Source organism: Arachis hypogaea, chromosome 19 (genome assembly GCF_003086295.3).
Source record: "Arachis hypogaea cultivar Tifrunner chromosome 19, arahy.Tifrunner.gnm2.J5K5, whole genome shotgun sequence".
Classification (NCBI taxonomy): Eukaryota; Viridiplantae; Streptophyta; class Magnoliopsida; order Fabales; family Fabaceae; genus Arachis; species Arachis hypogaea.
The window spans coordinates 1,773,585-1,793,084 of NC_092054.1; the positions used below are offsets into that span (position 1 = coordinate 1,773,585).

Genomic DNA, 19,500 nt, shown 5'->3' on the forward strand with positions numbered 1-19,500 from the left:
TTAGACATTTAATTAATATTATTTTATTTGGTACTAAATAAGAATAAAATCAACTCTAGTCAATTAATTGAAAAATAAATTTTTTATAAAAAAGATTTTACTATCCTAACTTTTTGAATTTCAAAATCTAAAAATAAAAAGGAGTTAATTTAGTTAGTTTATATTATAATTAGTCTCTAGATTTTTTCTTAATTTAAATATAAAAAAAGTGTTAGCTATATGTTATGGTAATTAATGAAAAAAAGAAGATACATGAAGTGAGTGCCACAAATTACAATATTGGCTTAGTTACAAATACGGGATACACAATAATCGATCAGGATGAGCGGGACCAAGGCGTAGTGCTAGAGAGAAGGTTATTAACAGGAGGTTGCAATGATATGCCCTTGAGGCGTGTGTGGTAAATCTTTTATTCTTCTATTCTTTTCATTGCTACTTCTTTCTTAATTGTTAAACCTCTTCCTCCTCTTTCAAGTCTCTTAATGAATGTTTCTCTATGGCTGAGATGCAGCTGAATTTTTATTCCTTAATTTTTTTATGACTTCATTTATTGTTATCACATCATTTAGTATTTCCTGAAATTACTGTCCATTGAAATTGACATTACCTCTTCATACATAATTGAATCAATATTTCTTATTAGTGAAAATTTCTACTGCAACACCTTTTTATTGGTATTTGTTAGTTTAGAGACTGGTACTAAAATTTTTGTCTCTATCTTTAAAATTTCAGTATTTCAATACCTCCAAAAAGTAGGGACACAGGAGACTAAAATTTTTAGAGATAGAGACTGAAATTTTAATAATATTTTATACTTAAAATACTTTTATTTCAATTATTTAATTCCAATTTTACCCTTTGCGCAAATTAAATTAGAGTTTCATTCTTATTTCAATTCCTGTCTCTCATTTTGCACCAAACAGAATACTGAGATTTATTTCAATCTCTGTCTCTTAGTCTCTGTCTCTTAGTTTCTGTCTCTCTGTCTCAAATTTTTTCAAAGTAAATATAAAATTCAATTATTTCGAATTTTATACATATTAATAACATAAAAAAAAACTAATGGTTTAAATTATTAAATTAACTAACTAGTTTTAGTGGTTATTCACTTATTGTAAGTCATTACATAAGGGAGGTTGTGGGTTCAACTTTTACTTCCTTCACTATATACCTAATTTTTATAAAATATGTGTTATATATGATGTGCGGGTAGAGTAGGGTAGGGTACACCCTAAACCCGTACCCTACCCTACCCGCAGGCATACCCGGATCGGACCCTGCCCTACCCGAACGGGTTGAACCGGGTTGGGTACCCGCGGGTAGGGTATGAATTGCCAGCCCTACTAATTAGGTCGAATCCCGCCTTGTACATGCAGCAACTAGGGGTGTGCATGGTCTGGCCCGGCCCAAAAATTTGGCCCGGTCTCGAACACTTTAAGGGCTAATTTGGTGTGATTTTATTGGGTTTAGGGCGGGGTAAGGGTCTCAAAAATAGACCCGGTCATTATTTAGGGTCGAGTCCGGACCATAGCTCGGGTCACTCGAAATCGGTTCGGTGGCCCGGTCATCATACACAATTAATATTTTTTGTTAGTGAAATTTTCTATTGCAACACCTTTTCATTGGTGTTTTCACTGACCATGTCTGTTAGGGACAACATGAGAATGAAAGGTATGGAGGCAGAGATTAAAAAACTTTACCAGATGATTGAATCGGCGGCGGAGGAACATAGAGCTGAGAGGGCCAGAGCCTTAGGCTATGAATCTCAAATTTGACACGCTTCAGTTCTCTATTACGCAACTGCTCCATAATCTGCACCGCTCCAACTCTCCTTCTCGTGAGTTCTTATATGGTGCGAGCTCAACTCGACACCCGCAATTTCGCGCGTGATTGCAACCCCGAAGGGTGAACGTCGATATGCCGAAATTTGATGGGAGTGATGCCTTGGGTTGGATTTTCTCCATAGATCAATATTTCAATTTCTTCTGGGTTCCCGATGAAGAACAGGTGGGTTTAGCAGCGGTTCAAATGTCGGGAGCGGCCATTCCATGGTATCAATTATCACAGCGAGCGGCACAATTTCGTTCCTGGACTCAACTCAAGAGGGCGATTGAGCTCGAGTTTGGACCTTCATTGTTCGAGTTTCCCAGGGAATTGCTCTTCAAGCTTCAACAAGATAGAACAGTAAGTGAGTATTATTTTGAATTTGTTGTTTTAGCTAATTGTACTTTGTGACCTAATGCACGCCAATTCCTTCATCCACTTCTTCCTACACCACCACAACAGCCCCTACCAAATAATACCAAAAATTTCACTCGAAAACTTACTCTGGATAAAGTCCAAAGTAAAAAGAAAAAAAGAGTTATGTTATTGGTGTGATGATGAGAAGTTCTCAGCGAGCCATCGTTGTACCAATAGGCACTTCATGTCATTACAACTTGAATTGGGGGATGAGATGGTGCCAGGGGAGCCAACGATTGTGTCTATGGATGAGACCGCAAACTTGCAGGGGTTGAATCAATATATCATTAAGCATCATTTATCTTATAACATGATGCATGGTACTGAAGGCCCTTAGTTCTGTACCATTTTTTTAATTTTTTAATTAAAAGTATTAATAAAAAAAATTGTATTTTGGAAAGTGAACAAATTATTTCTCAGTAAATTATGGTTAAATTATGACAAAATTTGTGAATGTATTTGTAGATTTTTCAGTAAATCAAATTTGTTATATGATAAATGATATTGATAAAGTGTTGCATATCATCGTCTAATTGATAAAAAAAATCAATTTAACTTAAAATTATATTTTTCAAAAACTAATTTAGAGTACACACCTAATTTTTAAGGAGCATTTTACCATTAACCTAAAAATATCATTGCGTTTTTCTGCTCAAGTAGATAATAATCCATTTGGTTAATGAAGAACAAGAAAGTGATTTCAGTTTAGAAGTAACTTACCTTTTAAGTTAAGTGATTAAGTGAGATAACTGACCCTCGATTTTAAAGTTTATTTGCTTAGCTTGTTAACATAACAGATTTGCTTTTGATTACATAGTACTAGATATGTGAAAAGAGTTTGAGATTCAATCTCCATTAAACATACCAATTAAGCAAGGCAAGAAACTTTGACTAAATGAATCAGTAGCCACACTTTAAAATATTTATCACTTTAAATTTGTTTAGTGTATTTAGATATAATTTATTGTTAATACATTGAATTTTTAAAATAATACACTCTTTTTTATAAGTAAAAGTAACATACTTTAAAACGAAAGAAGTGTAGTAATTTTATTAGGATAACATAGATGTTATTAATCTGAGTTATATTATGTTATTCCATAATACTTGAATAGACAAGAATTTATAAGTTCTTGTGTCATAAATTTTAGACATATAATTTTTGTATAAGAGAATTAATATCATTGGAAGAAAAATAATGCAAGATAGAGAAAAAAGATATCTTCTTTAGCTTATAAACAGAAAAGAGAAACAAAACAAAGAACAAGACTAATAAAGTAATAAATGAAGGGAATTAATATTTTAAGTTTTCTTTTCAAACAAGTGTTCTTGGAGGATTGGTAATATTACTACTACTACTAAAAATGATCAAATTTCTTTTAAAAAATACATTATAAATATACTAAAAGATTTTAACTATATAATTTTTTATTATTTATCAAATCCTTTAAAATACTTGTTGGTAAGGCTCAAACTCTTAAATAGTGAAAAACCAAAGGTAAGAGCCCAAAACTCTTCATCCCTAAGAAAGTGTAGAGCTTCTTCCTTAGTAACATACAAGTAAGCAAGTGTTAGAAGATTCGAATCCCGCCTTGTCGCCTTGTGAATGCAGTAACTCATTGGCTACCGACAAACTTTTAAATAGAGCTCAAATCTGCAACAAATTAGTTCTTGACCTATCAGATTGGGAGAGAATCAGTTACATTAGTAATCCCAGGCAATCCCAACCAACAACCGCGCAATCCCAACCGACGACCGCGCAGATCCCAGCCGACGACGCATCCATGACTTAGGGAGAGATCCCTCCGGCCCGCATCACTAGCAAATGTTATTTTTCTCAACGATGACTTTGCCAATAACATCCAAGCAATGACATCAGTAGATATGTTTTGACAAGAATACAAACTTATCATTCTTAGTTGCTTGCAATTTTTTACCACCTGCTTTACCCCACTGGCCGTGATCCTGTAACAATATTCCAATTTAAGTTCTTTTAAGTTGTAACAATTCTCTGAAATAAGAGAGAGTTCTTCATTGCTGATTCTCGACCATGACAAATTCAACACAAATAATGTAGGAACTTCAAAGTTAACCTTAAACGGAACCTCCTTGTATCCTAAATGAGCCAAGTCCAAGCGTTGAATCTTACAACACCTCCATAAAACTTCAATAACACCCTTTGAATAGGTCCTGGAATCGCTCAAATCCATCATCTCCAAGTTTGGGCATACGGAAGCAAGTATAGTGACACTTCTATCATCTAGCCATAAATTATTAGCCAAATAGAGAAACTTCACATGAGAATAATTCACAAACAAAAAATTCTCCTCCACCTTCTTCTTCCCAAGACAGGTATTTTCCATCCTGATCTCAGTTATCAAAGGGCAGTTACGCATTATGGCGAACAAACTCAAATCAGTAAGCTTTTCATTCCCATTAAGTTTCACAAAGTTTAAGTTACCAAGAAGCAAAGACAACTCACCCACACGCTGATCATTCAGAAATTCTGTGCTCTCAAGATCTAAATAATGCAAATGGTTACACTTTCTCAACAAGCGAGAAATCCCATGGTATCCATATCCCCTACAGTACTGCAGAGAGAGTTTCCTCAAGGGAAGGCCTTCCTCCGCAACAGCACACAAGACTTCGTCAGATATAGGCGTATAAGACAAATCAAGACAAGTCAAACCCTTCAAATTTACCAATGCATCAATGAACTCCGAAATTTTATCATGCCAACCGCTAAAAGACAAAGACCTCAATTGGGATCTCTGACGGATTGCGTTAGCAATCTGAGTTATCTCACTATGACGGCTGGTTGATTCAAGAACAATAAGCTCTTCTAAAAAATGACAATTCTGACACAAGGTGGAAATGTGAGAGTTCCGAAATTTACGGTTACCTGAAACATTCACCTTTCTAAGCTTCTTAAGCCCTGAAGCAAAGGCCTTTACACGGGAATAATCTGTTATCTCATCACAATTATACGGAGGGAAACTCACATCGATTTCTTCGAGGTTTGGGAAGCACTCGACAATTAAGCCCAAATCCTGAGGCATGAAGGAACAGTTGAGTGACTTCAAAGTTGGAAACTTTTGGGAGAATTGCTGCAACCCATGTGAGGGGAAGGTGGGTTGGTGGGACAGGTCGAGGGAACGGAGTGAGGGTAGGTCGAACAAAGCGATTTGGGAGAGGAGTGCGTTGATGTCACCCGTGAAGTAGCGCGTGATTTTGATGGTCGTCATGTTGGGAAAACGGCGGAGGAGGGTGGGAAGGAGAGGGCGGACAGGGTCGAGAACGGAGAGGTCGGTGCGGAGGCTGTTGGTAAGGGAAAATAACTGGCGTGAGACTAGGGAGAGTGATTCGTAATCGAGAGGGTCGCTGATGTGTTTGAAAATTAATTCCCAACACTCATCTGGTAAATGTGGCTCTTGGTGTCTACAAATTCTTGATGATGATGATGGTGGCGGCGGCGGTGGAGCCATTGTCTACGATTTTTGTGCGGAAAGGTTTTAGAGAAAGAGTCTGGGATTATAAACTAGAGAAAATCTAGGGGACCAACACTTTTGTTGAAATTTGGACAGCACTTAATCATCGAAAAGAAAATGATTAATCCTACACTATTAGATGTCATCTCACACCATTGAAAATATTGATGATGGCTAATTGATGGCTAAACATCACAAATTCTGCTGGCCCCCTAGCACTCCTCTATAAACTATTCTATTTACACCATCTCCAGCAGCAAACTTATCTCATAAAAAATGACTCTATATCAAATTTTGCGCCATAACCAATAAATAGGAACTCAATAAATCTCTCTCTTCTCCATTAGAAGAAACTAACTTTAATCCCTATTTTGATCCACTTAATTAATTAATTAAATAATTAAAATTAATATAATTATTATTTTTATATAATAATATTATTTAAATTTATAAATTTAAAATAATTTAATATTATAAAATATTAAAATAAATAACTTAAATTTAATTAGTATTTTAAATTTTATAAATAAAATTAAATAATTCAACTAAAAATTATTTTATAATATATAAAAATTAAATTTATTTTTTATATAAAATAAATTTAATTAATTATGATTTAATATAACAATATAAATAATATTTTATATTAATTTAACATAATTATTTATATTAATTGTAATTTAATATAACTAATTATTAAATAATTAATATAAATAATTAATTAAATAGATATATAAGTATTTAATATATATATTTAATAATTTTTTTATTTTTTTATTAACTTACCACATGGCATGATTTTATTGGTTGTTGCAAGTCCATGCTTAGAGGGACTCTCAACCTTGATCCCCGTGAAGAGCCCTCTTTCCCTTTTCACTCTAATGATAATTGAGTCCTCGTATGTCAGAAAAGGAACTCTATTTCTTAGCATTAGAGTTGCTCTTACATCTCTAAATTTTTTATTTTTATTTTAGAGAATAAAGTAAAATTTTTTATTATTAATAAATTTTTTATATTTTTTTTTTAAATCTCATTTATAAAATAAATACTGTTAGATAATACTTTATTTTTTAAAATAAAATTTAAAATTTAAAAGATCTAAATTTATAAATGATCAAAGTGAGGATCGTTGTAAATGATTTATGATTTATGCATGAGTTCGATTAGAGAACTAATTAGTAGAACTGGATTCAAGGTATGCCAGTTGATTGATTCTACTCAACTTTTCAGATTGGCTTAGTGTTACATCTATCATTAGTGTCTCTTTTTTTTATTATTTATCAAGCAGAGAGCGCTTTCAAGGAACGAAGTCCATTTAGTAAGACGTTTGAAAGAGGTATCCGACTCAGCACAATCAGTCACTTAAATTTCGGGAAGCAATCAACTTACAGAGAACTAAGAACAACGACTACGCCCCCCTACGATTGTTTCGATTTCTGCCACTACTTTTTGAGTATTCCACTCCTCTATTGGTTGAATTCATACAATAAAGTAGTTTAGTTTAAATGTGAACAAGCTTAGTGGGAGCTGTAGAAATCCTTTCTCTTCCATTAACATGAAAACTGGCAATGGGTAGGGTATGGTAGGGTTTGGACTTTGGACCCTACCCTAATCCTATCTGCGTGTTGAGAATCTCTCAACTCTAACCCTACCCGCACCTTAAAATTCTAAATCCTACCCTACCCTACCCTACTCGCAGAAATATCAAATTTTTTCAAAGTAAATATAAAATTCAATCATTTCGAATTTTATACATATTAATAACATAAAAAATAAAAATTTAATGGTTTAAATTACTAAATTAACTAACTAGTTTTAGTGGTTATTCACTTATTGTAAGTCATTACATAAGGGAGGTTGTGGGTTCAACTCTCACTTCCTTCACTATATACCTAATTTTTATAAAATATGTGTTATATATGATGTGCGGGTAGAGTAGGGTAGGGTACACCCTAAACCCGTACCCTACCCTACCCGCAGGCATACCCAGACCGGACCCTGCCCTACCCGAACGGGTTGGACTGGGTTGGGTACCCGCGGGTAGGGTATGAATTGCCAGCCCTACTAATTAGGTCGAATCCCGCCTTGTACATGCAGCAACTAGGGGTGTGCATGGTCTGGCCCGGCCCAAAAATTCGGCCCGGTTTCGAACACTTTAGGAGCTAATTTGGTGTGATTTTATTGGGTTTAGGGCTGGATAAGGGTCTCAAAAATAGACCCGATCATTATTTAGGGTCGGGTCCGGACCATAGCTCGGGTCACTCGAAATCGGCTCGGTGGCCCGGTCATCATACACAATTAATATTTTGTATTATTAGTGATGGATGATGGCTATTATTATGTGGAATTTAAGTATTGTAAACCTTCATATTTTGTGTTATTAGTCATTATATATAAGACTATAAGTTAATATTTTATGTTTAAAATACATAAGACTTTAGACTAATGCATAATATTGTGTTATTTGTATTGATTTAAATATTTGGTGTTATTAGGCAATATTAGTATTGATTATGGTTATGCTTTAATTTTAGAGAAGACTTGGTTCTTGTTATATTTTTCTAAGTAAATTTTACCATGTCAAATAATGGTTGGAGTTTTGTAAATTTGGATATTTTTACCTGCTAACTTACAAGAAGGTATCAAGGTAATATAATGTTAACGGCCCGATTTTCACCCGGTTTTACCCGGTATAATCGTGGCCCAAAAGTGTACAAGTTTCATCGGGTCTAGGGCTGGGTTCGAGTCTAACAAATAGGCCCGATATATATTTCGGGCCGAGTCTGGGTCACATCAAACCCGGTTTCACCCGGCCCATGCACATCCCTAGCAGCAACTCATTGGCCAACAACAGACCCTTAAATGGAACTTAGATCCGCGACGGATTAGTCCTTAACCTGTCAGGTTGGGGGATACCGTTTGGGTAAACCAAAAAAAAAAATAATTAGGTCCAAATCCCATTAGAGTTAATTAATTAAAAAATAAATTTATTATAAACATTTTTTTTATAATTTGTATTTTATAAATTTTAAAATTAAAAATTAAGAGTGTCGGTTGAGGTGATTTATATTGGAATTAGATTTTTTTAATGGTTTAGACATTTAGCTAATATTATTTTATTCGATACTAAATAGGAATGAAATCAACTCTAGTCAATTAATTAAAAAATAAATTCGTTATTAAAAAAATTACTTTCCTAATTTTTCGAATTTCAAAATCTAAAATTAAAAAGGAGTTAATTTAGTTAGTTTATATTATAATTAGTCTCTAGATTTTTTCTTAATTTAAATATAAAAAAAGTGTTAGCTATATGTTATGGTTATTAATAAAAAAAGGGAGATGCATGAAGGGAGCGTCACAAATTGCAATACTGGGTTAATTACAAATACGGGACACTAAACCTTTTATTCTTCTATTCTTTTCATTGCTACTTCTTTTGTAATTGTTAAATCTCTTCCTCCTTTTCCAGGTCTCTTGATGGATACTCCCTGTAGTTGAGATGCAGCCGAATTTTTATTTCTTAATTCTTTTATGACTTCATTTGTTATTATCACATCATTTAGTACTTTCTGAAATTACTGTCCATTGAAATTGACGTTACCTCTCCATACATAATTGAATAAATATTGGGTAAAGTATATTTTTTGTCCCTGAAGTTTAGCAAAAATTTCAAAAATACCCTTAAGTTTTATTTTGTTTCAATTTTGTCCTAGAAGTTTTCGATTTGCATCAAATATACCCTTAACGGCTAAATTTTCAAAAAAATTAAGACCAATCTAACAATAATGCATGAAAACTATGCTTGATTTACTTGTGTTGAGGGTTGTTCTTATGAAATCGTTGTTGAATTGGTCTTAAATTTTTTGAAAAATTAGCCGTTCGGGGTATATTTGATGCAAATAGAAAACTTTTAGGACAAAATTGAAACAAAATAAAACTTAGGGATATTTTTGAAACTTTTGTCAAACTTCAAGAACAAAAAATATACTTTACCCATAAATATTTTTTGTTAGTGAAATTTTTTACTGCAACACCCTTTCATTGGTGTTTTCACTGATCATGTCTGTCAGGGACAACACGAGAATGAAAGGTATGGAGGCAGAAATTAAGAAAACTTTACCAAATGATTGAATCGGCGGCGGAGGAACATAGAGCTGAGAGGGCCAGAGCCTCTAAATCTCAAATTTGACACGCTTCAGTCCTCTATTACGCAACTGCTCCATAATCTGCACCGCTCCAACTCTCCTTCTCGTCATATGGTGTGAACTCAACTAGGGACCCGCCATTTCGCGCGGGATTACAACCTCGAAGGTGAACGTCGATCTGCCGAAATTTGATGGGAGTGATGCCTTGGGTTGGATTTTCTCCATGGATCAATATTTCGATTTCTTGCGGGTTCCCGATGAAGGACAGGTGGGTTTAGCAGCGGTTCAAATGTCGGGAGCGGCCATTCCATGGTATCAATTATCACAGCGAGTGACACAGTTTCGTTCCTGGACTCAACTCAAGAGGGAGATTGAGCTCGACTTTGGACCTTCATTGTTCGAGTCTCCCAAGAAATTGCTCTTCAAGCTTCAACAACATAAAACAGTGAGTGAGTATTATTTTGAATTTGTTGCTTTAGCTAATTGTACTCAGATTAAACCGCCTAATACCCTTAGGGATTATTTTATAAGCGGATTAAGATAGGCTATTCGAAGGGAAGTGAAAGTTCAGTGTCTCCCGAGTTTGATGCGTGCTGTGACTTTGGCAAGATTGTATGAGGATAAATTTACTCTCGAATCCCGTCACGCTACAGGGTCGGCTGCCCATCGCCCCCAGTTTGCTAACCAAGCTGTTGTTGCTACTCCGCGACCTAATGCACACCAATTCCTTCCTCCACTTTTTCCTACACCACCACAACAGTCTCTACCAAACACTACCAGAAATTCCACTCGAAAACTTACTCTGGATGAAGTCCAAAGTAAAAAGAAAAAAGGGTTATGTTATTGGTGTGATGAGAAGTTCTCAGCGAGCCATCATTGTACCAATAGACACTTTATGTCATTACAACTTGAGTTGAGGGATGAGATGGTGCCAGAGGAGCCAACAGTTGTGTCTATGGATGAGACCGCAAACTTGCAGGGGTTGAATCAATATATCATTGAGCATCATTTATCCTATAATGTGATGCATGGTACTGAAGGCCCTTAATTCTGTACCATTTTTTTATTTTTTAATTAAAAGTATTAATAAAAAAAATTTTGTCTTTTGAAAAGTGAACAAATTATTTCTCAATAAATTAAGGTTAAATTATGACAAAATTTATGAATGTATTTGTAGATTTTTCAATAAATCAAATTTGTTATATGATAAATGATATTGATAAAGTGTTGCATATTATGGTGTAATTGATTAAAAAAAATCAATTTGACTTAAGATTATATTTTTCAAAAACTAATTTAAAGTACATACCTAATTTTTAAGGAGCATTTTACTATTAACCCAAAAATATCATTGCGTTTTTCTGCTCAAGTAGATAATAATCCATTTGGTTAATGAAGAACAAGAAAGTAATTTCAGTTTAGTAGTAACTTACCTTTTAAATTAAGTGATTAAGTGAGATAACTAACCCTCGATTTTAAAGTTTATTTGCTTAGCTTGTTAATATAACAGATTTGCTTTTGATTACATAGTACTAGATATGTGAAAAGAGTTTGAGATTCAATCTCCATTAAACATACCAATTAAGCAAGGCAAGAAACTTTGACTAAATGAAAAATTAATTAATCCTAAAACAAATCAACCAAAAGTGTATAATTTCGGTGAAGTGCTTCCATAATCTTTAGAAGGAGGTCAGATTCTTCTCTATGCATGGAGGTATTCTCTTGCTGAACAAGAAAGCTTCTAGGCTATCAGTCTCGCAAATGATTTCACGCCTGCTACTCTCCGAAGCCATAAATAGAAAAGAGAAAAAAAGATATCTTCTTTAGCTTATAAATAGAAAAGAGAAACAAAACAAAGAACAAGACTAATAAAGTAATAAATGAAGGGAATTAATATTCTAAGTTTTCTTTTTAAACAAGTGTTCTTGGAGGATTGGTAATATTACTACCACTACTAAAAATGATCAAATTTCTTTTAATAAATACATTATAAATATACTAAAAGATTTTAACTATATAATTTTTTTATTATTTATCAAATCCTTTAAAATACTTGTTGGCAAGACTCAAACTCTTAAATAGTGAAAAACCAAAGGTAACGGCCCAAAACTCTTTATCCTTAAGAAAGTGTAGAGCTTCTTCCTTAGTAACATACAAGTAAGCAAGTGTTCAAGTAAGCAAGTGTTGGAAGATTCGAATCCCGCCTTATGAATGCAGTGACAAATTTTTAAATAGAATTTAAATCTGCAATAAATTAATATATGTTTGGATTACCGTTTACAAATGACGGTTTGTATAAAATTGATTTTGTAAAAGTGATTTTGATCAAATGTGAGTTAGTATTAACGTGAATTATGTTTGGTAATTTTTATTCAAAATGGATTAGAGTAAACTAAATATCGTTTAGATTACATTATTCAAAATCACTTTTAGATAGAAAATTATAGAAAAGGACATGAATTTAAATAATTATTTTATGTTATCTTATAATTTTATTTTAAATATTTAAATAAATTTTAATATTTTTTTTAGTATTCTCAGTATTCTTTAATACTCTAATAAGATTAATAGAATCATAATACAAAATAAAAAAAACATTCTATACAAAGAAGAAATAACAATAACAGTAAAAGAATTCATATAAAAAAACAGAAATTTTATAAAAAAAATAATATGCATAAAAAATATTAAAAAGATATATTAGAAAAAAGAAAACAATAAATATATAAATAATAAAGAACATAATTAGTACATAGAAGTTAAATCCAACGTGAAAAGCTGAACGAAAAAGCTAGAATTTTTAGCTTTTGGTAAATGTGAGTTGAAGACAAAAATCACTTCTATGATTTATAGAATAAAAATATTGCCATTTATAGAATAAAAATATTGCCAAACATAAAGATGAAGCGAAGTTCAAACAAACTTCTCTCTTCTCCATAGCAAATCCAAACACACCTTAGTTATTGACCTATCGGATTAGGAGAGAATCAGTTACGTTAGTAATCCCACGGAATCCCAACCAACGACCGCTTAGTCCCAACCAACCACCGCTTAGATCCCAGCCAACAACGCATCCATGACGTAGAGAGAGATCCCTCCGGCCCGTGTCACTAGCAAATGTTATTTTTCTCAACGATGACCTTGCCAATAACATCCAAGCAATGACATCAGTAGATATGTTTTTACAAGAATACAAACTTATCATTCTTAGTTGCTTGCAATCTTTTACCACCTGCTTTACCCCACTCGCCGTGATTTTGCTACAATATTCCAATTTAAGTTCTTTTAAGTTGTAACAATTCTTTGAAATAAGAGAGGGTTCTTCATTGCCAATTATCGACCATGACAAATTCAACACGAACAATGTAGGAACTTCAAAGTTAACCTTAAACGGAAACTCCTTGTATCCTAAATGAGCAAAGTCCAAGCGAAGAATCTTACAACACCTCGATAAAACTTCAATAGCACCCTTTGAATGGGTCCCGCAATCGCTCAAATCCATTATCTCCAAGTTTGGGCATACGGAAGCAAGTATAGTGAGACTTCTATCACCAAGCCATAAATTATTAGCCAAATAGAGAAACTTCACATGAGAATAATTCACAACCAAAAAATTCTCCTCCACCTTCTTCTTCCCAAGACAGGTACTTTCCATCCTGATCTCAGTTATCAAAGGGCAGTTACGCATTATGGCGAACAAACTCAAATCAGTAAGCTCTCTATTCCTATTAAGTTTCACAAAGTTTAAGTTACCAAGAAGCAAAGACAACTCACCCACCCGCTGATCATTCAGATATTCTGTGCTCTCAAGATCTAAATATTGTAAATGGTTACACTTTCTCAACAAGCGAGAAATCCCATGGTATCCATATCCGATACTGTATTGCAGAGAGAGTTTCCTCAAGGGAAGGCCTTCTTCCGCAACAGCACACAAGACCTCGTCAGATATGCACGACCAAGACAACTCAAGACAAGTCAAACCCTTCAAATTTACCAATGCATCAATGAACTCCGAAATCTTATCATGCGAACCGCTAAAAGCCAAAGACCTCAATTGGGGTCTCTGACGGATCGCGTTAGCCATCTGTCTTATCACACTAAGCTTGCTGGTTGATTTAAGAACAATAAGCTCTTCTAAAAAATGACAATTCTGACACAAGGTGAAAATGTGAGAGTTCCGAAATTTACGGTTACCTGAAACATTCACCTTTCTAAGCTTCTTAAGCCCTGAAGCAAAGGCCATTACACGGGAATAATCTGTTATCTCATCAGAATTATTCGGAGGGAAACTCACGTCGATTTCTTCGAGGTTCGGGAAGCACTCGACAATTAAGCCCAAATCCTGAGGCGTGAAGGAACAGTTGAGTGACTTCAAAGTTGGAAACTTTTGGGAGAATTGTCGCAACCCATGTGAGGGGAAGGTGGGTTGGTGGGACAGGTCGAGGGAACGGAGTGAGGGTAGGTCGAACAAAGCGATTTGGGAGAGGAGCGCGTTGATGTCACCCGTGAAGTAGCGCGTGATTTTGATGGTCGTCAGGTTGCGAAAACGGCGGAGGAGGGCGGGAAGGAGAGGGGGGACAGGGTCGAGAACGGAGAGGTCGGTGCGGAGGCGGTTGGTAAGGAAAAGGAGCTGGCGTGAGACGAGGGAGAGTGATTCGTGATCTAGATGGTCGCTGATGTGTTTGAAAATTAATTCCCAACACTCATCTGGTAAATGTGGCTCTTGGTGTCTACAAATTCTTGATGATGATGATGATGATGATGGTGGCGGCGGCTGTGGAGCCATTGTCTACGATTTTTGTGTGGAAAGGTTTTAGAGAAAAAGTCTGGGATTATAAACTATTCCATTTACATCTCTAAATTTTTTATTTTTATTTTAGAGAATAAAGGGAAATTTTTTATTATTAAATAATTTTTTTAATATTTTTTTTATATAAAATAAATATTGTTAGATCATATTTTATCTTTTAAAATAAAATTTAAAATTTAAAAGATGTAAATTTATAAACTGTCAAAGTGGGTATCGTTGTAAATTATTTATGCATGAGTTCGGCTAGAGAACTAATTAGGTCCAAAGCCCATTAGAGTTAATTAATTAAAAAATAAATTTATTATAAACATTTTTTTATAATTTGTATTTTTAAAATTTTAAAATTAAAAATTAAAAGTGTCGGTTGAGGTGATTTATATTGGAATTAGATATTCTTTTAAGAGTTTAGACATTTAATTAATATTATTTTATTTGGTACTAAATAAGAATAAAATCAACTCTAGTCAATTAATTGAAAAATAAATTTTTTATAAAAAAGATTTTACTATCCTAACTTTTTGAATTTCAAAATCTAAAAATAAAAAGGAGTTAATTTAGTTAGTTTATATTATAATTAGTCTCTAGATTTTTTCTTAATTTAAATATAAAAAAAGTGTTAGCTATATGTTATGGTAATTAATGAAAAAAAGAAGATACATGAAGTGAGTGCCACAAATTACAATATTGGCTTAGTTACAAATACGGGATACACAATAATCGATCAGGATGAGCGGGACCAAGGCGTAGTGCTAGAGAGAAGGTTATTAACAGGAGGTTGCAATGATATGCCCTTGAGGCGTGTGTGGTAAATCTTTTATTCTTCTATTCTTTTCATTGCTACTTCTTTCTTAATTGTTAAACCTCTTCCTCCTCTTTCAAGTCTCTTAATGAATGTTTCTCTATGGCTGAGATGCAGCTGAATTTTTATTCCTTAATTTTTTTATGACTTCATTTATTGTTATCACATCATTTAGTATTTCCTGAAATTACTGTCCATTGAAATTGACATTACCTCTTCATACATAATTGAATCAATATTTCTTATTAGTGAAAATTTCTACTGCAACACCTTTTTATTGGTATTTGTTAGTTTAGAGACTGGTACTAAAATTTTTGTCTCTATCTTTAAAATTTCAGTATTTCAATACCTCCAAAAAGTAGGGACACAGGAGACTAAAATTTTTAGAGATAGAGACTGAAATTTTAATAATATTTTATACTTAAAATACTTTTATTTCAATTATTTAATTCCAATTTTACCCTTTGCGCAAATTAAATTAGAGTTTCATTCTTATTTCAATTCCTGTCTCTCATTTTGCACCAAACAGAATACTGAGATTTATTTCAATCTCTGTCTCTTAGTCTCTGTCTCTCAGTCTCAGTCTCAGTCTTTCCGTCTCTGTCTCTCCACCAAACGCTACCAGAATGAAGGGTATGGAGACAGAGATTAAGAAACTTTACCAGATGATTAAATCGGCGGCGGAGGAACATAGAGCTGAGAGGGCCAGAACCTCTGAGGCTATGAATCTCAAATTTGACACGCTTCAGTCCTCTATTACGCAACTGTTTCATAATCCGCACCGCTTCAACTCTCCTTCTCGTGAGTTCTCATATCGTGCGAGCTCAACTGGGGATCCGCCATTTCGCGCGGGATTGCAACTCCAAAGGGTGAACGTCAATCTGTTGAAATTTGATGGGAGTGATGCCTTGGGTTGGATTTTCTCCATGGATCAATATTTCGATTTCTTCCGGGCTCCCGATGAAGAACAGGTGGGTTTAGCAGCGGTTCAAATGTCGGGAGCGGCCATTCCATGGTATCAATTATCACAGCGAGCGACACAGTTTCGTTCCTGAACTCAACTCAAGAGGACGATTGAGCTCGAGTTTGGACCTTCATTGTTCGAGTCTCCCAAGGAATTGCTCTTCAAGCTTCAACAACATGTAACAGTGAGTGAGTATTATTCTGAATTTGTTGCTTTAGCTAATTGTACTCCGTGATCTAATGCCGCCAATTCCTTCCTCCACTTCTTTCTACACCACCACAACAGCCCCTACCAAACACTACCAGAAATTCCACTCAAAAACTTACTCCGGATGAAGTCCAAAGTAAAAAGAAAAAAGAGTTATGCTATTGGTGTGATGAGAAGTTCTCAGCGAGCCATCGTTGTACCAATAGGCACTTCATGTCATTACAACTTGAATTAGGGGATAAGATGGTGCCAGGGGAGCCAACGGTTATGTCTATGGATGAGACCACAAACTTGCGAAAATGGATCCTCTCAATTTTTTTTAACAATTAAGGGAGTAAAGCGTGATCTCACCATTAATTGTTATAAGTGGGACCACGAGAAAACATGAGAAAATGTATTGAAGGGTTATAGATTACACTTTACTCTCTCAATTTTTTTTCAACAATTGAGAGGATCCATTCCCCAAACTTGCAGGGGTTGGATCAACATATCATTGAGCATCATTTATCCTATAACGTGATGCATGGTACTGAAGGCCCTTAGTTCTGTACCATTTTTTTTTATTTTTTAATTAAAAGTATTAATAAAAAAAATTGTCTTTTGGAAAGTGAACAAATTATTTCTCAGTAAATTAAGGTTAAATTATGACAAAATTTGTGAATGTATTTGTAGATTTTTCAGTAAATCAAATTAAGTGAAATAATAATATAAAAAGTACAAAAAAAAAATAAAATAAAAAGAAACAATAAAAAAAAAAAAAAAAAAGATAAAAAAAATAATTAAAAAAATCAAAAAGTATAATTTCGGTGAAGTGCTTCCATGGTCTTTAGAAGGAGGTCAGATTCTTCTCTATGCATGGAGGTATTCTCTTGCTGAACAAGAAAGCTTCTAGGTTGTCTTTGGAGAAGAATGGGAAGATTCAGATTCTTGGCTTGTTCCGGTTCATTGAATAATGCTTGGTGTATAACACTTCATTGTAGAGCAAGGTGAGTAAAAATTATGCAGATGTCTCATTAATAGTAACTGGTTTGAATTATGTTTATGAGTATAATTTAGCATTGTTTCATATATATGAGTATAATTTTGCAGAACACTTCATATATATGCATGCCAAATTAGTTATTTTATTCCGTTTTTGGAATTAGTAGCCACACTTGAAAATATTTATCACTGTAAATTTTTTGAGTGTATTTAAATATAATTTATGGTTAATACCTTGAATCTTTAAAATAATGCACTTTTTTTTTTTGACAGGTCAAAATAACATACTTTAGAACGAAAGAAGTGTAGTAATTTTATTAGGATAACATAGATGCTATTGATCTGAGTTATATTATGTTGTTTCACAATACTTGAATAGATAAGAATTTGTAGGTTCTTGTGTCATGAATTTTAGACATATAATTTTTGTATAAAAGAATTAACATCATTGGAAGAAAAATAGAAGAAGATAGAAGGAAAAAGATATCTTCCTTAGCTTATAAATAGAAAAGAGAAACAAAACAAAAGAACAAGACCAATAAATGAAGGGAACTAATGTTTTAAGGTTTTCTTTCTAAACAAGTGTTCTTGGAGAGTTTGGTAATATCGCTACTAATGAAAATGATTAGATTTCTTTTAATAAATACATTATAAATACACTAAAAGATTTTAACTATATAGTTTTTTATTATTTTATCTAATCCTTTAAAATACTTGTTGGCAAGGCTCAAACTCTTTATGCTGTGTTATTTGAGGCCCTAAAGCTAAATATTACAACTTACAATCTAATGTCTCAAAGGCTTTCTCAACAAGGAATGGTTATGAATGGCTCCTTGAAAGAAAGGTTGCATGGGATACAAATGAGAATTGGTTGTGTTTCTGGCGTTTGAGAATACCTAAAAAGATCAAGGGGGTGATGTGGCTCATCCTGCATGAGGCCATTTCCACTGCCAGCTTCCGTTACCATAGACGCTTAACAGCAACAGATCTTTGCCCCATAATGAAGCACCAGAGACAGAAACTGCAAAACACTGTCTTAGACTTTGTAATAAAGTGAAGCCGATTTGGGAGAGCTTGAAGGCAGAAACTGCAAAACACTGCCTTAGACTTTGTAATAAAGTGAAGCCGATTTGGGAGAGCTTGAAGGTGGGAATACAAACTTGGGATGTCTCCTTAGATTTTTAAAGTTGGCTTCGTATAAAACTTCGGACTAGTGAAGAAATTTTTGCAGCAGACTTTTGGTGGTTTTGGAGGGACAGAAACAATGATATTTTTAATCCAAATGACATTTGGAGTAAGGAGAAAGTTCTCAAACTTATTAGGCACTATTGCAGCTGAGTATGCTGCTATTGAGCGTTCTAATAAGGTGACATATCATCTCTCTTTGTGTGATTTTTGGTGTCCTCTTTCAATCAATGTTGTTAAATTAAACTGTGATGCTAGTCTTTTTGAACAGACCAACTTGTTGGTTTTGGGTCTGCTATACAAGACAGTACGGGTAAATAGTTAATTGGACTGTTCAGCAAACATTCCGATAGAAACTATTATTTGGTGTAACTATTCGCAATTTGGAGGGGTCTTTTTGTTTAGATGCTTATTTCTTGATTAAAAAATATTCATCCCTGATGCAGAGAGAAGACACAGACCTTTTGAAGATTTCTGAGGTGCTGCAACGTAATTGGGTGGTTTATGTTCAATTGATTCAACGAATAGCGAACTCCGGGGAGTGGATCCTCTCCAGTGGAAAAAAAACTGGATAGTATCCAGTGTTTGATCTCACTATTCATTGTTCTCTCTCTTATTAATTTCTAGTCCCATTTATAGAATTAAAGGTGAAAAAGATCACACTTTATTCTCTCCAGTAA

The 19,500-nt window shown here is 33.9% G+C and overlaps 2 protein-coding genes across 3 annotated transcripts; both read right to left on the bottom strand.

Moving 5' to 3' along the window:
* Positions 1-3,651: 3,651 nt before the first annotated feature.
* LOC140172972 (uncharacterized) lies at positions 3,652-5,850 on the bottom strand. Its single transcript, XM_025819791.3, has 2 exons — positions 4,335-5,850; positions 3,652-4,206 (listed from the first exon to the last, which is right to left on the bottom strand). Exons 1-2 carry the CDS (start codon positions 5,724-5,726, stop codon positions 4,117-4,119), a joined length of 1,482 nt encoding a protein of 493 aa, XP_025675576.3. The 5' UTR covers positions 5,727-5,850; the 3' UTR covers positions 3,652-4,116.
* A 5,492-nt stretch (positions 5,851-11,342) lies between these two features.
* On the bottom strand, positions 11,343-14,867 carry LOC112775894 (F-box/LRR-repeat protein 16-like). Of its 2 annotated transcripts, none has more exons than XM_025819536.3 (2): positions 12,830-14,867; positions 11,343-11,647 (listed from the first exon to the last, which is right to left on the bottom strand). In XM_025819536.3, the coding sequence occupies exon 1, from the start codon at positions 14,658-14,660 to the stop codon at positions 12,843-12,845; it is 1,818 nt and encodes a 605-aa protein (XP_025675321.2). In that variant the 5' UTR covers positions 14,661-14,867; the 3' UTR covers positions 11,343-11,647; positions 12,830-12,842. The 2 variants fall into 2 exon arrangements, with proteins under 2 accessions (XP_025675321.2, XP_025675320.2); XM_025819535.3 differs by having other exon boundaries at positions 11,343-11,650.
* Positions 14,868-19,500: the final 4,633 nt, after the last annotated feature.

What these genes read in the sequence shown, in the direction of transcription:
- LOC140172972 (XM_025819791.3), bottom strand. Translation starts at nt 5,726, where the DNA reads ATGGCTCCACCGCCGCCGCCACCATCATCATCATCAAGAATTTGTAGA. An exon ending in ACAAGGAGGTTCCGTTTAAG is followed by an intron (nt 4,207 to 4,334) that starts GTTAACTTTGAA and finishes ATATTGTTACAG; the next exon opens with GATCACGGCCAGTGGGGTAA.
- LOC112775894 (XM_025819536.3), bottom strand. Translation starts at nt 14,660, where the DNA reads ATGGCTCCACAGCCGCCGCCACCATCATCATCATCATCATCATCAAGA.